General features: G+C 44.1%; 1 protein-coding gene across 1 annotated transcript; it reads right to left on the bottom strand.

Annotated features, from left to right (window-relative positions):
- Nucleotides 1–3,311: 3,311 nt before the first annotated feature.
- On the bottom strand, nt 3,312–17,341 carry mfrp (membrane frizzled-related protein; the record flags this gene model as incomplete). Its single annotated transcript, XM_084064036.1, has 13 exons — nt 3,312–3,536; nt 4,942–5,069; nt 5,828–5,962; nt 6,817–6,947; nt 7,925–8,073; nt 9,112–9,188; nt 11,414–11,539; nt 12,017–12,141; nt 13,076–13,295; nt 14,087–14,263; nt 15,567–15,653; nt 16,118–16,226; nt 17,288–17,341. 13 exons carry the CDS (start codon nt 17,339–17,341, stop codon nt 3,312–3,314), a joined length of 1,743 nt encoding a protein of 580 aa, XP_083920162.1.
- Between the last annotated feature and the right edge of the window lie 4,110 nt (nt 17,342–21,451).

Genomic DNA, 21,451 nt, shown 5'->3' with positions numbered 1-21,451 from the left:
ACGGAACCGTCATCACCGCGTGGAAGGACAGCGTTTCCCCCCCCCAGCGCCCGGCTGGAGAGGTTTGCCCTGCGGGCTCGTTCAGAGGATCCCACCGCTCACGTTCAGCGGAGAGCGGCTTGAATACAGCGTGCGCCAGTTTACAAGTGTTTCGTGAGTACTGACAACAGACAGTGGAGTACAATATTGCTTGCTAAACCAAGGAAGGACTATGATATTGCTTACTCATTCATCTATGTGCACCCACTGGGCCCCAACGAATTAGAAATCCAAGCGCTTGGTTATATAGGTTGAACTGAGGTATTTGGGTTTTACTGGAATATTCCAATGTGTCTTCTATAGGGTTTTCTTTTTGGGGTGTTTGTTTATTTTGTTTACTGGAAGTTGCCTGTACATTTAAGCAGAGGTTTTGGTATTTAAAAGGAAACATTGTGAAGTTCTCTGTTCTGATATTGCCCCACCAGTGAGGTTAAGGGTTTGTTTCATTTTATTTTTGTCAAATACAGTTGGAGGTATTTCTTGGTTAACCAAATAATTGTTGTTGCCTAGGTGAACAAATTTGAAGGTTACTTATTGCAGTGCTTATTCTAAACTGTGTACACACACACACACACACACACACACACACACACACACACACACACACACACACACACACACACACACACACACACACACACACACACACACACACACACACACACACACTCTCTCAAACAATAATAAACCTTTTGATGGTTATATATAAAAAGGTGTTGAACTGTGTTGTCTGTTTGGTTAGAGGTTTTCATATACATTCTTCCAATAAGTTTTCTGGGGAAGTACAGGATATACCATAACAGTTGGTGTAGTATTTCCGCAGTGGAGGCACCGCGCTGTTTAATTATTATTCATTTCATCACTACCAATGCAAAGGTAAAACGTTACTGGGTCTATTTTACCATTTTAGGCAGTGCCAGTCAGGAAGTGTTAGTGAATCCACCATCAGCCACTAAGAACTCAGGATCCTGTTTTACTGTTAATGGAGTGTAGCCATATTGATCAGCAGGCATACAGTAAGGCTCATTTAGATATTGTTTATGCCATTCTTGCAGTCAACAATAGGGTTAAATATATATATATATATATATATATATATATTTATTTTTTTTTAAATGGTTCTTCCTTTTTTTTTTTCAAAGATTTACACACATTCTCTCGATAGAAGCAGATTTATAGCGCGGCACTCGGTGCCGTGCTATACATCTGCTATTTTTGAAAAAAGCTAAGCTTGTAGATCTGCTATTTTTGTATAGCCAAATAAATCTTTGAATGACACAGATGCTTTCCTGGTCTTAATGGGTTACAGTACAAATCTGCCAAGCTAGTTTGATACACCGGTGGCAGAACAGACTTCAGGAAGAGTTCTCATAGAGTCTTCTTAGGTTCTGGTTCTCCTTTGTGGCTCTTCTTTTGAATCTGTAAACCCACATGTGACGTGACAATACATTCACTGTGACCAGAGACGTCCGGTTCAGCCTGGCATTGTTCCTTGTGTCCGAGTCCCGAACAAATATCTATTTTTTTTTCACCAGCATTTTACAATAACACTTGTTTTTAGTTATTAAATGTTTATTGGTTTCTGTTCTGCTGAAAGGTGCGGCGAAAATAGCTCACAATGTGTCACATTGTGAAACGTTGTGAGCTTGTAGATCAGCGTGTCTTTTCCGAGTCCCGGCTTGGGTTCTTTGAAAATAATGGTTAATAAAGTTTAAAGGGATAGTTCACCCAAAAAAATACTTATTTTCTATCAATTACACACTCCATGAAGCCTTGAATTCATGGAGATTATAATTTCTTTGTCGCATTCCTGAGACAATAATTAGATGATCAGTGGGGTCAATGGAGACTCTTTGAGTCTCCGGTCATCAAATTACTGGATTAGGAATGTGACAAAACATGAAAAAAACTCTTTATTAATTCAAGGCTCCATTGGATGAGTAATCGATAGAACAAAATGTCATTTTGGGGGTGAACTATCCCTTTAAGTTGAAATGTAGCCCAGTCCAGTCTCTCCTGTTAGCACCACAGTCCTACATCACCACCTATATTGGTGATGTTAAAGGAGTAGCTCACCCAAAAAATGACTTATTTTCAATCAATTGCACACTCCATGAAGCCTTGAATCCATGGATTTATTTTTGTTTTTGTGGCATTCCTAAGACAATAATTTGATTCCCGTCTCCTACCGGCTAATGTATCCGGTAGGAGACACAAAGTAGATTATTCCTATTATCTCCTACCGGATAAACCCCCAGTCATCAAATTACTGGCTTAGGAATGCCACAAAAACAAAAATAAATCCACAAATTCAAAGGCTTCATGGGGTGTGCAATTGATAAAAATATGTCATTTTTTGGGTGAACACATTTAAAACAACATCACCAACTCCATAGTTGTGTTAACATTGGATGTAAACATAACCACCTCTGTTAACCACTTGAACCAGCATCCATATTCTGGGGGGTATATCAGCCAAACATAGCCGATCTACAAGCTCACAACGTGTCGCAACATGACGCATTGTGAGCTTGTGTAGATCCACTATTTTTGACAAAGACATTTGGTGTAGACAGAAAAAGAGCGGTCCAAGTACAGACACTATCAGGTCCAGTTTACTAAGTTTAGAGGGTTTAAAGCGGTTAAAAACATCACCACCTCCATAGTTGAGTTAACATTGGAGGGTGGTCCCACCCCGGTGGATGGATGAACGAATGTCTTTCAGTCATTACTACAACTGTAGGATCTCCAGTAAGCCAGGGGACATTCCATGGAGGTTGTGGGGTCTCCCACTAAGGCAGGGAACATTCCATGAGGTTCTGTAGATCTCCACTAAGACAGAGAACATCCCATGGTGGTCCTGGCATCTTCACTAAGGCAGGGGACATTCCATGAGGTTCTGTAGATCTCCACTAACACAGGGAACATTCCATGGTGGTCCTGGTATGTTCACTAAAGCAGGGGACATTCCATGAGGTTCTGTAGATCTCCACTAAGGCAGGGAACATTCCACAAGGTTCTGGAGATCTCCACTAACACAGGGAACATTCCACAAGGTTCTGGAGATCTCCACTTAGGCAGGGAACATTCCATAGTGGTGCTGGTATCTTACCTAAGACAGAGAACATCCCATGGTGGTCCTGGTATCTTCATTAAGACAGAGGACATCCCATGGTGGTCCTGGTATCTTCACTAAGACAGAGAACATCCCATGGTGGTCCTGGTATCTTCACTAAGGCAGAGAACATCCCGTGGTGGTCCTGGTATCTTCACTAAGGCAGGCAGCATTCCATGGGGTCGTGGGAGTCGGGCAGAAGGTGACAGTTGAAGGGCCAGCTGAAGGAGAAGACGTCCAGGGCCTGAGCACACTGCAGCTGGGCCGAGGAGCAGACGGACCGGCAGGGCTGGAGGACCCCTCCATGAGGGCTGCACTGAGGAACGAACATCCCACACAGCAGCCTGCGCAGCGGCTCGAAGCACGACAGCTCCGCCAGCACCTGGAGGGGGCAGGGATGGTGAAGAGGTTCTCAGAATTGTTGTTGTTGTTGTTGTTGTAACCCGTTGAGACCGGGAAAGCATCTGTCATTTTAGATTTTAACCACTTTAACTATTATCTTATACTTTGGCTATTAAAAAATAGCAGATATACAAGCTCATAGCGTGGCACCCGCACCATGAGCATGTAGATCTGCGATTTTCTTTTAAAAATCATGAAAATGTGTGCAAATCGTTGAATATGTATTTTTTGAAGCAAACATTTTGTAACTCAAATCTTTGCTTGGATTCTACAATTGTCTTCTAAACTTATGTTGCTATAATCAGTGGTTCTCAAACTTTTTCATGTCAAGGACCCCCAAAATTATATGTATTTGGCCACGGACCCACATCTCAAAATATTTTGTTCCAGGCCCCCCCCCCTGTTTGTTGTTTGCTTTACAAATATATACGTATATTCAAAGATTTGCACACATTTTCAAAAAATAAAATAAAATAGCAGATCTACAAGCTCATGGCGTGGCACTTGGTGCCGCGCTATGAGCTTGTAGATCAGCTATTTTTGAATAGCCTAGTTAGTACTAGTTAGTATTAGTAAGTATAAAATAATGGTTAAATTGGTTACACGGATGCGTTCCCAGTTTTAATGGGTTAAAGTAAAAGTAGCAATACTTACTAATACTTCAGGAAAACAATGTGATTAAGTTCTGGATAGGACAACAATCTGATGTGTGTTGCCAGTCTGAACATAGCCTACATGCAGCGCTGGTTCGCCACGTCGGGTTCAGAGACCACCAATGATTGACTCATTGAATACTTTAATAACACCTTTGGAAACAGTACGGCAGTACAGTTTCCAAAGCTATGCTATGCTAACTGCACCAGGGGTGCAAATGGACGCTTATGGGTTTGTAACCATCGACATGTAAAGGTAGACGCCTCCTCCGGATCTGAAGCGTCTGTATCTCGGGCGCGCTTCAGCTTCCGCAGGGCTAGCGGGAAATTTCCGCGTGCGTCACAGAAGGGGGGCGTTCGGTATAGGCCAATCAGAGGCAGGTGGGGGCGGGACAACTAGATTCTTACAAGTCCTGGAAAAGACGTGCTGTGATTGGCCAGTAGTCGACGCACTGTGATTGGCTAGTAGTCACTTTGAGTAGCAGCTTCCCCTGCGGAAGAGCCTCGATACAGGTCGCTCCAATGAACTGCAGAGGCCAATGAGGTATCTAAGTTTCTATATCTATGTTTGTAACTCTGAACCCTGGTGGCACCAAAATAGTGTTGAGAAATAATGGTCTACAGCATGTTGACCACATGTTCCTCATCTGATATGTACTCACCATACTATGTTGAGTACATATCAGTACAGTGTTCAGTACAGTGTTCAGTAAAGTGTTCAGTCCATCTCACCTGGTACTGTCTCAGCAGCATGGAGGCCTCTCTCTGGTCAGCGATGGAGAGCCAGATGTTGGGGAAGGAGGTTTGATTGTAGCTGAGATCCCTGCACATCTGGACCTCTATGAGCTCACATGATGAAGCTACACACGCACACACCAAACACACACACACACACACACACACACACACACACACACACACACACACACACACACACACACACACACACAAACGCACGCGCGCACACGCACACGCACACGCACACGCACACGCACACGCACACGCACACGATGAAGCTAAATACAGAGAGGAACTTTGGGACGTCTATATTCTGTCAGAAGCAGAGCAGTTAATTGAGAGTATAGGTGGAGAGAGCATTGACTCACTGAATTGAGGGTATAGGTGGAGAGCAGTAAATTGCAATTAGTTTTAGTCATATTTTAGTCACCTGAAATGTTTTACTTTTTGTCTAGTTTTAGTCGACTAAATATCATAAGAATATAGTCGACTAAATCTACAGTTGATTTAGTCGACTATAATGTATTTTGGCGGTGCCTTGATGTCGTCGTAATGGCTGATTTACACTTGGTTGCATGCCGAAAATAGCCGATCTACAAGTTCACAACGCGTTGCAGAGCGACGCGTTGTGAGCTTGTAGATCGGCTATTTTCAGAGCGCAACACCCGAGCGCAACCAAACATAAAATGTTTAGTTCTACTGGATCTCTTCTCTATCACTAACATTTTAGTCTAGTTTCTATGTGTCGACGGAATTGTCAATATATTTAGTCTTAGTCATCGTAGCTTAGTTTATATTCAGTTTTTATTTTGTGTATTAGTTGATTTTCCGTCATAGTTTTAGTCGACAAAATCAACACTGGTGGAGGGCATTGACTCACTGAATTGAGGGTAGGTAGCGTTGCCACAGTCGTGTTCATCGCCCCCGTCAGAGCAGTCGTTCCATCCGTCACAGATCCACTCCGTCTCCAGACACTCGCCCGTGCTGCAGCTGAACTGCTCTGGTGCGCACGTCCCTGCCACCCAGGACAGGACAAAGTGATGTTACAATGTAAAAATGTAGCTATTTAGCAGACTCACGCCTCATGAGCAGTTAAAGGATTTGGAAAAATACATGTTTCTCTGCTTTCTTGTTTTTTTTCTGCATTTATGGCAAGAACAAGCTATATTCGGCAAACAATAACTAAAGAAAGGAGGGTCGCGGTGACACACTCTTTTTCCCCAATGGAAGCAGAAACACTCCTCCGTCTTTTGCGACACTCGGCGTGTCCATCGTCCTGGAACTAAATATTCTGTGGCTCTTGAAAGGTTAAAATGTAAAAATGCTCAAAAACGCTGGCACTGGCTGCAGACTGTTCTAAAAAAAAAACTCTGGCAGTGAATCTTTATCCTATAACGACATGCTCAACATACTTTTTTTTTTTTTTAAATCATTTTTATCCCTCGATTTTGTAACCCTTTTTTTTCACCCGGTGCCAATTTTGCTAAGTGATCCAGGGCACTACACTCCCCCCACCAGCCTAGGGAGCCCAGGGCCGAGCTCATGCCTCCTTCAATGCATGAGAGCCAACTGACCTTCTTGTCACCTGACAGGGGAGAGTTTCCCTGGTTGGACGTAGCGCGTGGAAGGAACACGTTATTCCAACCAGTTCCTTTCCCCTCCATCAGGCGCCCCGGCTGACCAGGGGGAGGCAGTATAGAGACCAGGATTAGTACATGTTTTTGTGAGGGTATTACCTACCCTAGGAGACACAGGGAGAACATGCAAACTCCACACCGAGTAGGCCCTTTCGCCAACCCCACCTAGGGTATGGGCGCGCTCAACATAGGTTTTAAAGCAGCCGTGGATCAAAACAAGTGCATAGCGTACTGTTTGTTAGAGACACAGCCTGGTAGGTAGCGTTGAAGCCACTGTCAGACACGCCTTCATCAGCCACGAAGACCACCGTCATCTGAGGACCGGAGGAGGTCAGCTCTGGAGGGACGTCTGTCCCACAGAACCTGTAGAAGAACAGGGCAGTGATGGAGTCAGTACCACAGAACCTGTAGAAGCACAGGGCAGTGATGGAGTCAGTACCACAGAACCTGTAGAAGAACGGGGCAGTGATGGAGTCAGTACCACAGAACCTGTAGAAGAACAGGGCAGTGATGGAGTCAGTACCACAGAACCTGTAGAACAGGGCAGTGATGGAGTCAGTACCACAGAACCTGTTGAAGAACAGGGCAGTGATGGAGTCAGTACCACAGAACCTGTAGAAGAACAGGGCAGTGACGGAGTCAGTACCACAGAACCTGTAGAAGAACAGGGCAGTGATGGAGTCAGTACCACAGAACCTGTAGAAGAACAGGGCAGTGATGGAGTCAGTACCACAGAACCTGTAGAAGAACGGGGTGGTGATGGAGTCAGTACCTCAGAACCTGTAGAAGAACAGGGCAGTGATGGAGTCAGTACCACAGAACCTGTAGAAGAACAGGGCAGTGATGGAGTCAGTACTCAAATGTTTTAACCCATCAAGACCTGAATACGATTCTGAAAATGTCTTCTAAATCTTAACAGTTTTATGAAAAACCTATGTTTCTATGTTAGTGGTTCTCAATCTTTTTCATGTCAAGGACCCCCAGAATTATATGTATTTGGCCGCGGACCCCCATCTCAAAATATGTTGTTGCAGGGACCCCCTGGAATCATCAGGTATCATAATAGCTGATGATTATGTTTTAGGGGGGGGGGGGAATCACTGAAAATCACGGCACCCTGTCGTAATATCTTTTTGCTCATCCTGTCTAGGGATGGGGATCGAGAATCAATTATATCACGGAATCGATTACGAAGTTATTGGGAATCATAAATCAATAACGCTTTGGCTTATCAATTCTCCCAGCGATTCTAGCAGGACTTGACATGACACCATGTCTGGAGAAACGAGAGTCACGTTGTCATTGAATAATAATAATAATAATAATAATAATAGCGGTACCGTCCCAGGGTGTGTCCCGCTCCGGTGTCCATACTGTCGTGGATTTCCACGTAGTCGAACTCACACACGTCCTGCGTCTCCAGGCTGAAGTTCTGGAAACTCAGTCTGATCACATGACCCTCCTCTGCAGATATACGCCACGTACACAACTGAGAGAGAGAGAGAGAGAGAGAGAGAGAGAGAGAGAGAGAGAGAGAGAGAGAGAGAGAGAGAGAGAGAGAAAGAGAGAGAGAGAGAGAGAGAGACCAAAACGTTCTGTAGTTATTGGCAGTTGACTGTTTAGGTTGTTTTCGTCAAAAAGCAACAGAAAGCTGAGAAAAGGGCATTCTTCCAAATCCATTACAATGGGGTGAATGTGTTTTTAGTTTTTTTTGTGGCGATCACTCATTCTCTGCCAGACTCATTACTGGCTGTGTTTGCCCACTGCTGGCTGGCAGCCAGCCAGCCAGCCAGTCAGTCAGTCAGTCATTTCAGAAGGAAACTCTCAGGGTCGAGGGTTTACTAAATTCACAACAACAACTGGAGTCCTCCATGTAATCGCAATTTTGAAATGACTCAATAATTCATGCAGGACGTCACGTTCGCATTTATCTTGCCTGTAATTCTGGCTAACTGTGCTTCTTTGAGAATGAATAATGTGTGTCTGTTGTGATCATCTTTGAAAACCATACATTGATTTCTTGTATTATACGGTGCACTGGCTACTATCGGCTCCGTGTTGAGCGCTGCCAACGCATACTAGCGGAATATAGACCTATTTAAAGGAGTAGTTCACCCAAAATGACTTATTTTCTATCAATTACACACTCCATGAAGCCTTGAATTCATAGAGATTTTTTTTTGTTTTTATCGCATTCCTAAGCCAATAATTTGATGACTGGCAAAAATATGCTAATGTCTCTGGTAGGAGACTCAATGGAGACTCTTTGAGTCTCCGCTGGTCATGAAGATATTGGCTTATAGGAATGTGACAAAAAACAAAAAAAAATCTCTGTGAATCCAAGGCTTCATGGGGTGCGTAATTGATAGAAAATAAGACATTTTTGGGGTGAACTACTCCTTTAACACTTAAAAAAAAAACTAATCTAACAAACTAAGATCTTCTCTGATGGGGGCCCCTGGCACAAAAATCTTGTCAAATGGGGATCCACGTATTTCAGAACCACTGGTTTATTTTGAAGGTATACCTGTTGCTGAGGGTAAGGCCTGGGGTGGTTTGGACTGGCCAGGTGCCCATGGGATCCGTTCTTTTGTCCCCCACACTCTGTTTAATGGCAGAGACAAACAGCAAAGATTACACTCTGTTTAATGGCAGAGACAAACAGCAAAGATTACACTCTGTTTAATGACAGAGACAAACACACTCTGTTTAATGACAGAGACAAACACACTCTGTTTAATGACAGAGACAAACACACTCTGTTTAATGGCAGAGACAAACAGCAAACATTACAATTTTAGCATTTTGCAGACACTCTCATCCAGAGTGAGATCAGACTGGAGTTCTAGGCCAGGGGTTCCCAACCTTTCTGTTACCACGGACCGGCTGACAGTTCATCAAATGTTTGCGGACCGGCACGGTTAGGGGTGGGGGGGGTCGCTCATTAGGGGTGGGACGATATATCGATATTGCGATATATCGCGATACTTCCTCCCGCGATAAATAATCGATATACTGCCGAAAAATATCGATATTAAAAAAATTGTATATATATACATATATATATTTTCTTTTGTGATACTTTTTTTTCCGACTTTTCCGACTGTATTTGTGTGATTATGATTTTGAACTGTTTGGTGCTATTTTATGTGTTCATGAATTGAATACAAGGACTATCGTGATATATCGTTGGTGAAATTTCATGCAATATATCGTGATATCGCAATATATCGAATATTGTGATATTATTGTCAATTAATTATGGTCTATGAAATTAATTCAAGGACCCCAACGGAAACAAGCCTGCAAGGACTTTTTTGGCCGGACCTTTTAGACAAAAGCATTTTAAATGTAACTGTGTTGTTTTACATTCTTTTGCCTAATAAAAATTTCAATCAATCAATCAAAGGGCCTAATATCGCCACATATATCGTATCGTGAGATACCCATATCGTCCCATCCCTATCGCTCATCATTCGTACCAAAACACAGAAGACAGTTGACTGGCAGTCAATGACTGGCTGCTATTTACATATTATCATATCATATCAAAATGATTATGCCAATAATTTGATGACCGGCGGGAATATGCTAATGTTTCTGGTTTCAAAAAGTCTCCATTGAGTCTCCTACCGGAGAGAGCGCCGGTCATCAAATTATTAACTTATGCGACAAATAAAAAAAACTGTAATTGATAGAAAATAAGTATTTTTTTGGGGTAGGATAGGACGATTAAAAAATCATTATGTCTGTATTAGCCTTGATGACCGTCTTCTTGACCCAAAGCTATGTATGTATCAGAAATGACTTTGGAAAGGTGGAAAACTTTAGTTAAACTTGCAGAGTGACGCATTACTTTACCCGGGTTACATCTTCTGATAGTTGTACTTGAATGTTGACATGAAATAGTGACGCCGCTGATCAACGCACGTTGAAAGGCTATGATAAACATACCAAGGATTCTTCAGCGATGTGACATCGCTGAAGAATCCTTGGACATGTGACAGACTCAACTTTTCTCTGTTGTTTGTTTGTAAAATCCTGGTGATGGAATGTTATATACTCAACGTTGCCTGCACATCCTGATATACAAATCGAGAGTCCCGCGCATGCGCGGCGGTCGGTCGGTCGGTCGTGTACGGTCGGTCATACGGGTCCTTTTCAGCCGAGTGCAGCCGACTAGAGCCGAGCGAAAACGAACGGCGGCCATTGAAAAGTCTCCATCTCCACCTCGACCGGACATCACTGCCTTTTCGCTCACGCACAAAAAGTACTCATAGCTGCTTTTTCAACGTTGTGCGTATGTCCTATGTGTGCAGTGGTTGTACCTTGATAATGTCAGGGGTGGCACCCTTCTGGTGCCTCTGTGGTACCACCTACTTTTGTGGTACCGCTTTTTTTTTTTTGTCCTGTGTGTGTGCGTTTGTGGTTGTTACTGTGCCTTTGTACTTTCGCGCTTTGTCCGTAAGGTCTTCTACACCGACCGACGTTCGGGATCAGTGTTGCCAGATTGTGGCGCGAGAAACAAGCAACCCAGGTTTATGAAAACAAGCCCAAAAGAAGCGAGACATTTCTAGTTTTGTACGATCTATAAACTTGGAATTCCCGGACGCCTTCTCGCAGACCGTTGGTGCATGTCAGGCGCCGGTCCGTGGCTGGGAACCCCTGTTCTAGGGGATGAGGTGGAGTCTGAAGAGGTGTGTTTGCATGTGCGTGTGCGTGTGTGTGTGTGTGTGTGTGTGTGTGTGCGTGTGCGTGTGCGTGTGCGTGTGCATGTGTGTGTGTATGTGTGTGTGTGTGCGTGTGTGTGTGTGTGTGGGTGTGGTCACCTCTGTGTTTGTGCTCGCAGTGTGCCTCGTCTGATTGGTCGTGACAGTGGGCGTGTCCGTCGCACACGGACACAGGCAGGAGACAACGACCTCCGTCACACTGGAACTCTTCTTTGAGACAGCTCTCTGACAACACACACACACACATACACACATACACACACGCACGTACGCACGCACATACGCACGCAAGCACGCGCACGCACACACACACACACACACACACACACATACACACACGTACGCATGCACGTACACACGCAAGCACACGCACACACACACACACACACACACACATACACACACACACACGTATGCACGCACGCAAGCACGCGCACACACACACACACACACACACATACACACACACACGTACGCACGTACGCACGCAAGCACGCGCACACACACACACACACACACACACACACACACACACACACACACACACACACACACACACACACACACACACACACACACACACACACACACACATTACCCATTATGTCGCACAAAATATTTTATTGCGTGTGTGTATGCGTGTGCATGTGCATGCACTTTATATGTGTGTGTGTGTGTGTGTGTGTGTGTGTGTGTACACACTGGTGTGTATAGCTCTGTACTGGGCGGTGAATCCAGGTCCAGAGATGCTTGCATCAGAGTGGAAGGTGACCAGCACCACGCTGCTGTTGCTGTTGACAGTAGGGGGCGCCACATTGCCACAGAACCTACACAAAACACAACGCAATCATAATAAAGTGAGCTTGTAAATCTGCTATAACAAATTGGGTATTAAAATGGTCTTAAAGGCAGACTAGGTAACTCTGAGCCCAAATTTAAAAAATATATATTTATTTTACATTTGTTCTCTCTATCAGCCACTATATAATTATGCAGGTGTGTTTTAATGCAGAAAGACACATCCCTCTAGCTGTATTTTGGTTCTGTTCCACTATTTATTGGGGGTGGGACGATATATATCGATAACGCGATATACCGCGATAAATAATCAATATACTGCCGAAAAATATTGATATTAAAAAATATGTAATAATAAATAAATTATAATATATATATTTTTTCTTTGTGATACGTTTTTTTCCGACTGTATTTGTGTGATGATGATTTTGAACTGTTTGGTGCTATTTTATGTGTTTATGAATTGAATACAAGGACTATCGTGATATATCGATGGTGAAATTTCATGCAATATATCGTGATATCGCAATATATCGCAATATATCAAATATCGTGATATTATTGTTATTGAGGGCCTAATATCGCCACAGATATCGTATCGTGAGATACCCATATCGTCCCACTTTATGTTGACATTCCACTGTTTATATTGACATTCATCCCTTTGCAGGGACTGAAAAGTCTATGAGGGGGGGGGACTTCAAAGGGGTTGTGCACTGAGTTGATTGATTGGGCCATAAAAGTGTCAAACGTGTTAGTGCTCTCTCTAATCAATGAATGCATCAAAGACAGCAATCACTTTGATACCTGTCAGAGAAGGGAGGGGGGGTGTACACACACAGATCTGAAAAGCCTCCTAGCCTGCCTTTAAAAGTCCTTAAATTGACACTTTTTTTTGTCATCTGGGGACCCTCAAAGAAATCATGTGTGACCCACAGGTTGAGAACCACTGCTGGTACCAACCTGGTGACCACGGCGTTGCGGTCGCTCTGCTCCCGGACCTCCAGCCAGTCGAACAGACAGGGGGAGGGGCCCTCCACGGCCAGAGAGGAGACGTGGATCTGGACCAGGGCCGGGGGCTGGACCCGGATCACCCACACACACTGGGAGTTGGCCGGGTAGGAGCCCGGGTGGTTGGGGGAGCTGAAGCTGCCCTCCTGGTCGGTCAGGATGCCCCCACACCCTGCAGAGATAATGATCAATGCATTATAACATTAATAATAATACAATTATTTGAAAACTGTAGTTACTAGTTACTTTGTAGATTTTGATTATCATTACAAAACATGCATTAACCACTCCAACCCTATACATTTCGGCCATTTGAAAATAGCAGGTCTACAAGCTTGTGATGCGACACATTGTGAGCTTGTAGATCTGCTATTTTCAAAAGATTTTAATACATTTGAAAACGTGAAATGGGACATTCTGCATAATGAGTGCTTTTTGGTACTTCAAGTACATTTTGATGCGAATACTTTTGTACTTTCACTCAAGCAATTCTGAATTTTTGGAATTCTGGGACTTTTACTTGTAACAGAGTACTTCAGCATTGCAGTATTGATACTTTTACTTTGAGTACTTTTTCCACCACTGTTAGAATCAAGCATTCGACCAAGCCGCAAGTAATACGTTAATTCGTTAATAGTTTTTCCCATAGACATATAAAGGTAGAGCCTCCTCCGGCTCTGAGGCGGTTGTATCTCGGACGCGCTTCCACAGGGCTAGCGGGAAACTTCCGCGTGCGTCACAGAAAGAGGACGTTCGGTATAGGCCAATCAGAGGCAGGTGGGGGCGGGACAACTAGATTCCTGGACAAGTCCTGGAAAAGACGCGCTGTGATTGGCCAGTAGTATCACTTTGAGTGGCAGCGTGCCCCCTCTCATATGGGCGACCTGCGATACAGGTCGCTCCAACGAACTGCGGCGGCCAATGAGGTATCTAGGTTTCTATATCTATGTTTTTTTCCCCTACGTGTTTGAGGTGTGGGGCTGCGTCCCGCAGGCTGGGGGGCCGCGGTGACGCTGGCCCCCACCACGCTGCTGTTGGAGAGGACGGGCACCGTGTGGGACACTCCTCCACCTCCCAGCTGGTCCAGAGGACTGCTGGTGGACACCACCTCCCCTTCATCCACCTCCTGACCGCTCAGCTCTGCAACACACAAAGACAACAAACTAAATAATGTGACGTTTGATGTTACGGCCCTATGTGGCCTCATATTGTGTTTTAAGCCTCTGAGTGTTCTCACAGCAGCCATATTATCACTTCCTTCACAGGTGTTACCTGTGTTACCTTGTTACCTGTGTTACCTTCCTTCACAGGTGTTAATGATACTAATGAAGGCTCTGTTCCATTTAGTGTAGCACAGTGGTTCTCAGATTTTTCAATGTCCACGACCCCCATAACTCTGAGGGTGTACAAATGGAACCAAATGGACCCTTACGGGTCCATTTGGTTCCATTTGTACACCCTCAGAGTTACACACCCGTAAGGGGCCATTTGGAAACCCCTTAAGGAACCATGAGGGTCCCTGCCTGGACCCATATTTTAGACCCACTGGTGTAGCAGAGTGTTTCCAGTGAGCCAACATGCCCAATATCAGCACCCTGACTCTGTTTGACCAGAATGGAACAGAGCCTTCATTAGTATCATTGGTAACACCTGTGAATGTCTTCACAATATGGCTGCTGTGAATAGAGCTTATTGGAGGGTGGAGTGGAGATTGGAGGAGTGGCGTGGTGACTGGAGACACACCTGCTTCATCCTCAATCAGCCCAGCCAGCATAAAAGCCTGCTGGGAGAAGCTCCTCTTCAGTCCTTTTACCATCCGTCACCTCCATGTGCAGAACCTTTTTTATTAGTTATCTGGTGTTCTACTATATAGGTCTATAGGCTGTGTGCCTTACCTTTTCTGCTTGGTGCACAAAGGCAACTTTATTTACTTAGTGTTTAAAGTATAGACAATTCTAATGTCAGCCATTCTCAGATAGGATACTTAATCATATTTCAAACCTTCTTCCTGGGTGCATTCGAACAGGGAAGCTTAGAGTGGTGTACCGCCATTTATTTTGTTACCCCTTTTGACCCTCTTTTTGCTTACTTAGGGAGTTTACTTTTTGTTTCGGTGTAGATTAGGTTGCTTTCTTTTATTCTGGCTTTGGCCACCCTGAAGTTTGTGCTTTCCCTGTTTGTTTATCCCTTGTAAATTTAAGTTCGATCCTATTAATAAATGTACACTTTTTTCATTACCTGTGTATGTGTTACTCCCTAGCCTCTAGACGCCATATAAGGCCGTAACATTTGATTCCACCAGCAGCCATAAACATTTCTCCAATTCACCAATTTCTCCTCTGGTACGGCGATGTTACGGGTAGGCCTAAATTGGTGACCTGCCGAAATATGTGGCCATCTTGTGGACTTAACATGGTGTCAATACCCAAACCATGGGACTCACGTGTGAGGATGAGGACCAGAGTGAGGCCCAGGGCCGCTATGAGGAACAGAACGGCAGCAGAGACCAGCACCGCCCCGAAACCACACCCTGTCAACACCCGGAACCGCACCGCACACAACTGGAACACACCCTGACCTGCCGGGGTAAAGCACACACACACACACACACACACACACACACACACACACACACACACACACACACACACACACACACACACACACACACACACATTGTATTACTATAGGCCTACCTGGGAGGACATTGACATTTTAGGACGACGATTTTCCGAGCACAATTCTGAAACTTTTTGAGCATTTGTAACTGAAAAATAGCAGCTCTACGAGCTTGTAGCATAATGCTGTGTGGATATAAGTACAGTATATATTGCTAATACGGACTAACTGCTTTCAGAAGGTGTGAAAATGGAGGAAAATTGTTGATGATAACATTGAACACTCGAGAGACGGTATTGCAGATAAAAATGGTACGCATTGAAATTTAAATAAAGAAAAGTAAACAAACATCGGGTCGCTGATTGGCTCACTCACTTGCTGCTGCCGGTTTGATTGGCTCAGGGGTGGAGGAGGCGGTCCTGAATCCTTCCACTCGATCCTCTCGCTCCCCCTCCAGCTCAAAGGCGGGATTGCAGAACACGTTCTGTGCAGGTGTGTGTGTGTGTGTGCGCAGGAGTGTGTGTGTGTGTGTGTGTGTGTGTGTGTGTGTGTGTGTGTGTGCAGGAGTGTGTGTGTGTGTGTGTGTGTGTGTGTGTGTGTGTGTGTGTGTGTGTGTGTGTGTGTGTGTGTGTGTGTGTGTGTGTGTGTGTGTGTGTGTGTGTGTGTGTGTGTGTGTGTTCGTTTGTGTGTGTGTGTGTGTGTGTGTGTGTGTGCGTGCGTGTGGATGATGGATCGTAAAAACACAGTTAATAATTTTATTCTGTATAAAGTACTGCTAATTTTACTCAATCATATATATATTTTCTTAATATATTTCTCTTAATTGTCAACATTTACCTTTCCATGTATGAATGTTGTAGGAATTGTACACGGTTGCTATTAATATTGACATGATGGAAGACTCCTATTTAAGTGAAATATTGAGGTCAGGTCAATGAAAACTGAGATTTATTTGGATATATGTTTTGATCGTTGGCCAGCAAGATGTTCCTAGCTTCCACCAGTGGTGTAAAGTAACTATGTACATGTACTCAAGTACTGTACTTCAGTACAATTTTGAGGCATTTTTACTTTACTGGAGTATTTCCAATTTTCAGCACTTTTACTTCTACTCCACTACATCTCAGAGGCAAATATTGTACTTTTACCCCACTTCAATTATTTGAAAACTTTAGTTACTAGTTACTTTGTAGATATTTTACAAAACATACATTACCCACTTCAGCCCTATATACATTTCGGCCATTTGAAAATAGCAGATCTACAAGCTCACAATGTGTCGCGATGCGACGCATTGTGAGCCTGTAGATCGGCTATTTTCAAAAGATTTTTATACATTTGAAAGCTTGTGAATTGGGACATTTGCATAATGAGTACACTTTCTACTTTTTTTTACTTTACGTACATTTTGATGCCAATACTTTTGTATTCTTACTCCAAGTGCATTTTTAATTCCGGACAGAGTAGAACTACATTGCAGTATTGATACTTTTAAGTAAGAAATGTGAGTACTTTTCCCCCCACTGGCTGCCATTTGTCACTGACCTTGTAAACATCATCAGAGTCTGTCAACACGGCTACTTGTGTGAGGTCAGACATGATGAGGGAGGGTCCCACTGTCACTTTCCTCTGTGAAACACCAGAGTCCGCTGTCACTTCCTCTGTGAAACACCAGAGTCCTCTGTCACTTCCTCTGTAGCCTCGATCTCCAGGCTTTTGTTTTCCTTCGCGTTTTGCTCAAAAAGAAAGCCTGGACCAAGCTGTTGACGTTCCTGGCATAGGAAGTGGGAGTCAACCTTTCATTTCCCCAACCAACCAGAGTGCAGTGGGCGTTGCTCCAAATGTTGTGACGTCAGGGCTCTCAATGCTGCACATTGGGGGAGGAGGAGGGGAGTGGAGTGGGGCGGGGCGGGACGCGGGCACACAGAACTGTGAACCAATGGGAGCCCATGGATGTTTTCGCCGGAGATTTTGAATCCGGCCCTCTATGCCAGATATCAGACGCGCCGGGGCAGGCTACTTCCTCTGTGAAACACCAGAGTCTGCTGTCACTTCCTCTAGAAATACAGAGGGTCCGCTGTCCACTTCCTCTAGAAACACAGAGAGTCCGCTGTCACTTCCTCTAGAAACACACAAAGTCCACTGTCACTTCCTCTAGAAACACAGAGGGTCCGCTGTCCACTTCCTCTAGAAACACAGAGGGTCCGCTGTCCACTTCCTCAGGATCTGGTGTTTTTAGCGGCGCTGGCGCCACTCTATACATAGTATAGAGCGGTCCTGCTCTATACCTGGCTTTTCCGTCAACGTTCTGATTGGTCAGGTCTGTCAACGTTCTGATTGGTCAGGCCCGCCAAGGTTCTGATTGGTCAGGTCCGTCAACGTTCTGATTGGTCAGGCCCGTCGAGGTTCTGATTGGTCAGGTCCGTCAACGTTCTGATTGGTCAGGCCCGTCGAGGTTCTGATTGAAACACATATCTATGACAAAATGTATCAAAGGCGCCGCTACCTTCACACAGGTGTGATTTTTTACTTCCACCTTGGGTTAGGAAACAAGAGGGTCCCATAGTCCGCTGTCTCTTCCTCAGTGAAACACGAGGGTCCCGGCCAGTCATCCAAACACCTCCTCTCACCTACAGATCCTGGTGTCATGTTGTCATGACGATGACAGATGTTCCTCCATGAGGGGAAGATGGAAACGTCACGCAGGTTTGACCCGATGACATCGTTCAACTGTGTGCCGTCCAGCTCAAAACTTCCACTTTAGGGGTACAAAGCCCACAGGCCTCTCTCTCTCTCTCTCTCTCTCTCTCTCTCTCTCTCTCTCTCTCTCTCTCTCTCTGTCTCTCTCTTTCTCTCTCTCTCGCTCTCTCGCTCTCTCGCTCTCTCGCTCTCTGATTAGATTTCGATCAGGATTCAAACACGGCTTCTTGTGGCAACATGAGACAAAACAATCCAGAGGATATAGCACTTACAAGCATTACTTAGAGACTAGTTGCAGCGTCTGTTCATAGACCAGCTAGCTCTTCAAGCAAGCTGGTAAAAAAAGAAACACACTTCTCTCCAAAGAGGGTCCTCGGTGTTAAAAAGCTCTCTCAGCATAATAGAGCGGCCATTTTCTTGTAATCCGTCATCCGTGTAATGAAATAATATTTTTTTTTTTAAAAAGGAAATAATTAATCAAATACACTTCCTTGCCAGACATTATGGTTTTAAATCCCGGTAATGTCTGTCTGTCTGTCCATCCATGTTCTTACTGTCTGTCTCTTCTATGTGTGTCTGTCTGTGGGTCTCGGTGCTGTTGAACGTATACACGCTAGAGTTATGTGGTTGCGTGTTGGAGGGCGTGTGAGACTGTCGAGTTGTAACAAAGGGCTTTTTTTGGAATGCTCCTTCACGGGCCGTTTTCCACAAATCCAAGTCACCTGAGAGGACTGAGCCCTGACTGACCCCCCCCCCCCCCCTGGGAAAAGGGGGGGGGGGTCAGGGTACAGGGGCTGAGGGTCTCTGTTTAGAGAGACTTGTAGTAAATCATTTAATCTCGTACTAATACCGGTGTTGTCAGATTTTGGGCGATAAACATGCAACAGGGGTCTATATAAACGAGCCCAAAAGATGCGAGTATTCATAGGCCACATGAACACTTAATCCATTAAGACCGGGAACGGATAATTTTTTTTATTTCTTTGGCTATTCAAAAATAGCAGAAATACAATCTTGTAGATCTGCTATTTTTTGAAAAAATTGTGCCAATCTTTGAATGTATATATATTCAAAGATTGGCACAAATGTTCCACAATTTTTATATTTAAAATGTAAAAGAATGCAAATATATATATATATATATATATATATATATATATATATATATATATATATATATATATATATATATATATATATATACATATATATATATATATATATATATATATATATATTCACTCAACACACACACGCACGCACGCACGCACGCACGCACGCACGCACACACACACACACACACACACACACACACACACACAGTCACGCACTTATGGGCACTAAGAAGTTCACACAACCTTCACACAAACATACTGTGCACAAAAACACATTCACGACACACTACATGCCAGATCAAACTTTATTGGCAAGCAGTAATTCACTAATAACTAATAATTGCGACCTTGCGGGTGATTTAAAACCTACAACAACAGCACTGAGGGGGGGGGGGGGGTTAAGGGAATTTAATCGCTATTTAAATCGGTTTTAGAAATGGCACCGGCTGCACTAATTTGCACACACACACACAGACACACACACACACACACACACACACACACACACACACACACACACACACACACACACACACACACACACACACACACACACACACACATTACACATTACAACAACTCAGAATTATGGTTTGTGGTTCAGTGGTTAGCACTGTTGCCTCACAACAAGGAGGTTTTGGCAACCTGACTCATGCAGGCCTATCACTTTGTGTTCCCCCTCCCCCAAAAAGATAACATGCATGTTTGGGGGACATACCAGTGCCGCAGCCAGAACGCTAGTATAGGCTGGGCCTAGGCAGGAGCGGAAATTTGTGGTTATAGGGTTAGGGTTAGGTTAGGGTTATGTTATTTAATTCTTATTTCTGCCTGATTTTACCGATTTTTTTTTTTTATCAACAAATTAATTCATTTCCCATTGTAGCCAAACCGGGAGCAGTACTGGCAGCGGACAGTAGGGGGGGTTTCCGGGTTGAATGGGAAACATGGCCACAGGCTGACTAAATAAGCCATTTAAACGTGTAGTTTCGCTCCCGACCTAAAATATTATGCCCCCGACCAAACCTTAAACATCCGTGCGGTTTGGAATCTACCATTACAGGGGCACAGGGCGGGGGGGGGGGGGGGGGGGGGGGGGGGGGGGGCACGGCACCAAACGGTGGGGAGAAAGTGAAAGAATGCTCAACTATCGGTAGAAGAGCACGTCGACATTTAGAAGCAACGGCTGCTGAAGGAGCTCTAAAACGGTTAAACGCTCCGGTGAAGCGTCAATTTTTTAACCCTTTAATCTGCTATTCAAAAATAGCAGATATACAAGCTCATAGCGTGGCACCGAGTGCCGCGCTATGAGCTTGTAGATCTGCTATTTTTTTTTAAATCGTGAAAATGTGTGCAAATCTTTGAATATCTTTTTTTCCTGTAGCGCACTATTTAACTCTGTTACGACTTCTGTTGGGGGTCCCTGGGACAAACTATTCTGAGATGGGGGTCTGCGGCCAAAATTCATATCATTTTGGGGGTCCTTGACATGAAAATGTTTGAGAACCATTGATTATAGCAACTTTTCTTTTTTCTCTTTAAAGTGGGATTTAGAAGACATTTGTAGAATCCCCCCAGAAGCAAAGATTTGAGTTAAAAAATGTTTGCTTTGAAAATATATATATTCAAAGATTTGCTAAAATTTTCACGATTTTTCAAAAATAGCAGATCTACAAGCTCATAGCGCGGCACTTGGTGCCGCGCTATGAGCTTGTATATCTGCTATTTTTGAAAAGCCCAAAGAAATCTAAAAAAGACACAGATTCTTTCCCGGTCTTAATAGGTTAATTGAAGCGCCGCATGTAACGGACCCAGGACAGAAACCTTTATTTTGAAAGGAAACACCGGAAGCGCACCAGCGCACTGGGAGCAATTGACTTCTAAAAAGCCATTCCAA

The sequence above is a fragment of the Gymnoscopelus microlampas genome, assembly GCF_963454915.1.
Source record: "Gymnoscopelus microlampas genome assembly, chromosome: 8".
Lineage (NCBI taxonomy): Eukaryota > Metazoa > Chordata > Actinopteri > Myctophiformes > Myctophidae > Gymnoscopelus > Gymnoscopelus microlampas.
The sequence above is the reverse complement of the archived record's forward strand: the minus strand, read 5'-3'. Positions and strand labels throughout refer to the sequence as shown.